At 42.0% G+C, this 6,963-nt stretch overlaps 1 protein-coding gene across 1 annotated transcript in view; it reads right to left on the minus strand.

The window, feature by feature from the left end:
- Nucleotides 1-6,957, minus strand: part of THSD1 (thrombospondin, type I, domain containing 1) — a 28,273-nt gene extending 21,316 nt beyond the window's left edge. The window contains exons 1-3 of the mRNA XM_010835732.1: nt 6,853-6,957; nt 3,665-3,803; nt 2-204 (exon numbers count right to left, since the gene is read on the minus strand). Coding sequence (XP_010834034.1) covers nt 2-204; nt 3,665-3,722 — 261 coding nt within the window. The 5' untranslated portion in view covers nt 3,723-3,803; nt 6,853-6,957. The remainder of the gene's footprint in view (nt 1; nt 205-3,664; nt 3,804-6,852) is intronic.
- Nucleotides 6,958-6,963: the final 6 nt, after the last annotated feature.

Below are 6,963 nucleotides of genomic sequence, written 5' to 3' on the forward strand. Positions count from 1 at the left end.
AGCACTCAAACTCGAGGGTCCCCTGGGACTGGTTGGTCAGGAGGTATTTGGTGGTAAGAGTCTGGTTGGAGCTGGCCTCCACCAGCAGGACAGAGACATTCCTCAGCGTCCCGTTGGCACCATGGAAATCCACCGTCACTGTGCTGTTGCTTAGTGCTACATGGCCCGGCTCCCCCAGCACGAGATACTCAGCCTCTCCAAGAACTGAAAGGAAATGGTCATAGTGAGTTTTAAAAAGGGACATCTGAGCGGCAGTACTGATGACATCGATGAAAACAGCATTTTAGACACAGGAGAAGTTTGAACTGAGCCAAGGATGACATAAAATGATGTTGAGTGCTAACCCTGGGAGCTGGGCCCTGAGCCTCTTCCATTCTAAAATGCCTCAGGTCCTTCATCTCCATCTTTCATGATTCTCATTCAAAATAACGAATGGATACTCTGAATTCTCAACAGTCAACAATGGAATCTATCCGTGAAGAAAACCTAATAAGGCAAGAGTAACAGTTGACAATTCTCATGATAAAAATCCAACACTTCACTTTGCTCACTTTAGTCATACTGTAGTATTTAGGTATTTGCAGGAAATAGGTTTACAGTGAGGGCTTCCCCAGTGGTAAAGAATCCATCTGCAATGCTGGAGACACAGGAGGTGCAGGTTTGATTCCTGGGTCAGGAAGATCCCCTGGAAGAGGGCATGGCTACCCACTCCAGCACTCTTGACTGGAGAATCACATGGACAGAGGAGCCTGGCGAGCTACAGTCCATAGGGTTGCCAAGAGTCGGACATGACTGAAGTGACTTAGCATGTGCATGCACACACACACACACATCCACAAGTTTACGGTGAAGTGAAAGAAAGCCTGATTTAAATGGCAGAATATGAAGTACTCTAGATTACTTAACATGGACGATTCTAAATATACAGTTGATGCTTGAACAACACGGGTTTGAACTGCAAGGGTCCACTTACGCCCAGATTTGTTCCAACAATAAATAGTAACTAGATGATCTGCGGTTGGCTGAATCTGCAAATGCAAACAGCAGTTATGGAGGGCCAACTATTAGTTATATCAGGATTTTCCACTGTGCAGAGGATCAGACTCCTTAAACCCCACGTTGTCCAATGATCAGCTGTACCTGTAAGTTACTGCTTTCTGACATTCAAGACAAGTGTGTGAGTATTTTTACCAATAAAGAAACTGCCTTTCGTTTGTATAAGGCAGAAATTTTTAGATGAATAAGAAATGTTGACATTCTATCCTACATGGATTAATCCAGGGGACAGAGTGAATATTCATGGAATAGCTAAGCATGTCCTTGGTGATTTTAATGACATTATAGTAACAGGCCTAGACAAGATAGATGACTACTAGCCCAAAACTATCACTTAGTTTAGGATAATCATATCTTTTTTTAAAAAAGAGACCCACTGGAGCAGCTGAAGTAAAAAGCAGAAAGAACACAGACACACAAGAATCCTTGTTTCTATTTTGAACCCTATCCAAATACATACCAAAAGAGACGGAATTTGGCAATACAACAATCAACTGGCCTGTGGCTAGGGTAAGAAGCATTCTAGATTTAAGAAAGTGCAGTGCCCTTTGGTTTGAAAAACGACATGTGTAAGTAGGAATTTGTAAGTCTTCTTATATATACATGATAATAAAATATATTAATATAATAACAATAATTACATATGTCATATATGCCCAAAGGACCTCACTGTGTTGTCTGGGCTGGTAGTCCTTAAATACATTCAATCTATAGCAGAGACTGACATAGTATTGTAAATCAACTATACATCAATACAAAATAAATTAAGTTCACTTGGCTATACAGCAGAAAACAATCAACACTGTAAATCAACAATACGCCAATAAAATTTTTTTTAAAAAAGAAAAAGTAGACTATTCAAGGATATTAAAAAATGAAATTATTTTTATTAGAATCAGCACATGAAATACTGTCACATGTGGGTTTGTTTTGATCGCCTCAGCACTTCACTCATTTCTTATTTAAGATAAGGGGAAATAAAATGTATAAAACTCGGATAGATCTGGACACTTGAAAGACCATAATAGTTTTTTTTTCATCAACATACAAATTGAGGAATACTCCCTGTTGGATGAAGGTGACTCAGGGTTAAGGAAGGCGGTCGCTTTTGATGCAGCTTCTGTGCGGGTTCAGAGCTGACCTCCAGTGCTCACTGCAGCCCACGGAAGGAGTAAGGACTGAGAGCAAAGCTTGTATTCATTTGCATCCGATGGGGCAGAATGGTTCTGTGATGCATTTTTAGACTGAGAAGCACACCACACTTAGTTAATTAATGAAAACCTATTGTCAAGGATACGGTTACCACAGAGGCAGATCAGATTCTAATTTGCTGGGCAGCTAGTCAATGAAAGAGACACACATGTCCCTTTGGAAATGGACAGGAAAGAGACAACTGATGAATCTCAACAGCAGCAGAAAGAAGGTGTGTACTGAACAGGGAACTTGGCTGCTTTACACTTGAACTCTAGTTTCTACAGGCAAGAATATATTCTCATTTAGAAAACTACAATTGGTCATACCATAAACTGACTACTACAGTTCAGTTTTCTCCATTCATTCATTTCCTCTCTCCCATTCCTTTAAAGGAACTGGTGTCTCAATATAAACATATGGATTTCAAAAGAAATCTAACTGGTAATGGTCTGTTTTGATCAATTTCAAATGGAGAAGGGGATAAAACCCCACATATATGAAAATACCTCCATTTTTAGTAGCAGCCTTTGCACTCAACTTTTATGCTTTATTTTCTGCTCAATCAACTTTTTTATGTGCCGGTAAAATATTCTGTTCTCAACAATAACAAACATCCTTGCAGACTATTTAAAGAGAAATTTTTGATGTCTTTATCTTTATGAAACAAAGTACCCTTTTATAGTTTTTTGTATAAGGCTGTTAGATGCAGAGCAATGTTTTCCCCAGTGGCTCAGTGGTAAAGAATCTACCTGCAATGCAGGAGACGCAGATTCGATCCCTGGGTTGGGAAGATCCCCTGGAGAAGGAAATAGCAACCCACTCCAGACTTCTTGCCTGGAGAATCCCATGGACAGAGGAGTCTGGTAGGCTACAGTCCATGGGGTCGCACAGAGTCAGATACAACTGAAGCAACTGAGCATACACGAGTATGCACAAAAGACTTTAAAAGAAATGAATCCCAGGGACCTCCCTGGCGGTCAAGCAGTTAAGACTCAGTGTTTCCACTGCAGGGGGTGTGGGTTCAATCCGTGGTTGGGGAACTAAGATCCCACATGCTTTGAGACACAGTGAAAACAAAACAATAAACAAAAATAAAACTAAAAAACAGTACACACACAAATGTATAATACCGAAACACTAGGAAATCAAAGTGAGGGCAACATGTTTGTCTCCAACTTGTGAAATGTGAGTTTAAAAAAAAAAAAAACTTTAAAATATATTTTAAATGAAATTTGATTTAATAATGCAGAACCTTAAGAGAACCTAGGGTTGCAAGAATCATGGTTTAAAAGGCACTGAACTGGAGTCCCTGCCCTGCCTCCTTCATAGAGAGGCATCAACATTCATGCATTTAAAAACCTCCCATTTCTGTTTCTTCACTGAGACCCACAGCATAAGTACACTCAACACTTACCATAGTCACAGAGCACCACCAGCAATAGATTTGAAAAGTCTTTCAACGTTTGTTTCATTCTGATCAGCAAAATCCCAGGTCTTTGGTCTCCTCATGTCCTTTCTCACATCCGAATTGTGGAGTCTTCTTTCAAAAACACCTGCAAGGAGAACCGCAAAGAAATACTGGCTCTGTTTAATGTGATTCATAAAATAGTAACCCTGAGATGACAAGACCATTCTAAGAAGTCAGACTTCCTAGTTAATACTGAGAAGAAAACAGGAAGGACATTACTGTTGCCCCCAGGGAAATGATCGGTCATTATACACGTTCCTTTCCTTTCGTTATAGCTCACCTGCTAAGAACATTTAGGTCTGCCCACAGCAAGGCTTTCTCTGCAAAACTCCATGTCTTTTATCTTTATAGCAGACCCTTACGTGGACAGTTGGTTGCTCTCTGCTTAACTTTATTGAAGCTCATAGCCAACCTTGATAATATATCTTCGCACATTTATATGCATGGTATAGAAGGCTAACCAACTGACTAACATTTTGCCAAATTTTTGCATCTGTTGTGTAGACCCTCCCTGCTTCCACAAATGGACTTATATTAACATTGTCTGTCTTACACAGTTGGTGTGTTATCTGGATTGCTCCATTTCTTAATGCCTAGGAGCTATATCAAAATTATTAAGCCTTAAAAAAAAAAAGGTACTCAGATTATTGCAATTACATGTGAACTTCATGTGGCCCTGACTTCCCTTGGTTAGGGCATTCTAAAGACAAAACAGCTATCATCTTTGGCAGCCTTCCAATACTTGTTGCTGCTGGCTGGCATGCATCAGGAGATGTATGATTTCAGGCAGCAATCTTCCCAGACCACCTAGGAGGGCAGGGAAGACCTTGATGGCCCGTGGTTCAGAATGATTTGTGAGAAGTGGCACTTTGATATAAACACACTATTACACAACAGAATGAGATGCAGGGCATTTAAGAGCCAGTTTTTTTCATACTTGAGTCTAGGAAACTATTGGATACTAAACATTACCAAATAGATATTTTTCTTAATGTCTACATTCCCCCCTATTGTGCACAGTTAATCTAGTTTTAGTAAGTTTTTAAAAAGCATATTATATTCAAAATATATGTATGTCACATCCCTTCAGATAAGGCAGGAATTAAGGGAATTAAGAAGACTGATTGAAATAATCAGAAATTTGGTGGAAAGGAAACAGGTCTGTCTCTATTATCTTTCTCTCTGTAGGAGCTGGTTGAGCAAAAGGAAATGCTGAACTTCCTCAAGGAGAAGCAGAGATATAAAGTGTAATTATGCAGACAATTAGGGCTCTCGCCCTCTCCAAAAACAGCCAAAAAAGAAAATTCAGTTTTGTTGGAATAAGGCATAGATTTGACCCAATCCTTTCCTTTAACATGAATTGGGAAACCTGGCCAAAGACAGCAGATGAGCATCACCGCATCTCTGGGGCAAGCGTGGGCACACAGGGCAATTAAAATGCTTCCTTTAAGTCACTGATACTCAGTAACCCAGGTAAGAAAGAAACAAGCAATCTCTGGCCCCCAAAAGTGGAACTGACTCCTCCCAAATTGCTTGTTTCCGCATGACAAACAGGCTTCCTTGGTGGCTCAGATGGTAAAGAATCCACTGGCAATGCAAGAGACCTGGGTTTGATTCCTGGGTTGGCAAGATCCCCTGGAGAAAGGAATGGCTACCCACTACAGTCTTCTTGCCTGGGAAATCCTATGGACAGAGGAGCCTGGCGGGCTAGTTCACTGGGTCCCAAAGAATCGGCCAGCAACTGAGCAACTAACACTTCACTTCACCATGCCATGACAAACATTTTCAAAGAAGTTCTTAACCACAACTGATTTTCTGATTATAACACATTTTCTTTCTTATGAAAAAGATCAGTAAAACGGGATAGTGATAATCGATATTTAGAGCTATATGGAAATGGAATTATAAAATAATCCAGGCTATCTGAAACCAGGCTGTTTTATTTTATAAAACATAATATGGTTTGCATACTATGGATTTTTAAAAAATACTCTCAAGCTTTTGAAAATAAATCCTGATTTTTTCATTAATATGAAGATGTTAACAGAGCACCCCAGAATATCATGGAATGATGGGTTTAAAAAAGCATTACTTTTTTTTTTTTTTTTTAAAGAAAATAGCGAGCTTCTTTAATTTGTTTTAAACCTTGCTTATTTTCTTTCAACAGGTGTTCCCAATACCATGACTGGCTACTTACAGTGTTTGGCTTGATAATCGTTTTTTGAGAAAATAAGAACGTGTGCATCCTTTATACACATTTAAAGAAAAAAAACTTATGTAGAGCATTCACATACAGAAATGTTTAGAGACATTCTAAACATAGCAGCTACAGGGTAGGGGCATATTCTCAGTGGCTAATGACATGACGCAGAACTCCGATCCCAGTACTTTGCTGAAATCTGCTAAGATAAACGCTTATCTGCCCCCCTAGGGCGTCTTCAGAACTCAGAAAAAGACACTGAATTACGCTGAGGTTCATGAGACCAATGACTTAGGAAAGAATAAAAGGAAAAGTGATTCTATCCCTTCTGACAAACGTGCACACGCTCGTCTGTACGTCTAATGATATTTATTAAGAGGAAATCCCTAAACTCCAGCAGGGTGCATTTATGTATTCGTCCGAGTCGGCGGTGCCTGGTCGCCGCGTCCACCCAGCTTTTCCCAGGCCCGCAAGTCAAGGTCACGCTTGGAAATCTAAGGCGGCCGGTGTCCTCAGCCCAAAGTCCTCCTAAAACGGCACGTATCTCATACTGCTTGTATCCCAGAAAGGATTTCTTTCTGGAAAGACGCAAGCCAGTTCTGAAACGCAGAATATCCCAGACGCTGATTTTCAAGGGTCCCAAACTGTCCGGACTCAACGCCCATCTATCTGCGGTCAGCCTGGGTTCCTCGGCCACGCCTGCGCCAGGTGCAGGTTGAAGTCGGGACTCGGAGAGGCGGAGACGACACTTTTTATCGCGCGTCCCCGGGGCTGAGCCCCGGGGAGCCAGGGTCACGGACTGGGTGCATGGAGGGGGCAGTACCGTCCACCTGCGCGTTCCGGCGGCGGGGAGTTGGGCAGCAGGGTGCCGGGAGCCTCCGGGAACCCCGCGGCGAGGGCGCACCCCAGGTCGCTACCGGAAGGTCCCGCTTACCTCTGGGATGGCCGGCGGGACGGCGAGGCGGGCGGAGGGCGAGCGACTTCACGGGCGGCGAGGTAGCTGGCGGAGCACCCCGCGTCCCGGGACGGTGCCCGGGGCAGCCGC

Source organism: Bison bison, unplaced genomic scaffold (assembly GCF_000754665.1).
Source record: "Bison bison bison isolate TAMUID 2011002044 unplaced genomic scaffold, Bison_UMD1.0 scf7180017864048, whole genome shotgun sequence".
NCBI classification, from domain to species: Eukaryota; Metazoa; Chordata; class Mammalia; order Artiodactyla; family Bovidae; genus Bison; species Bison bison.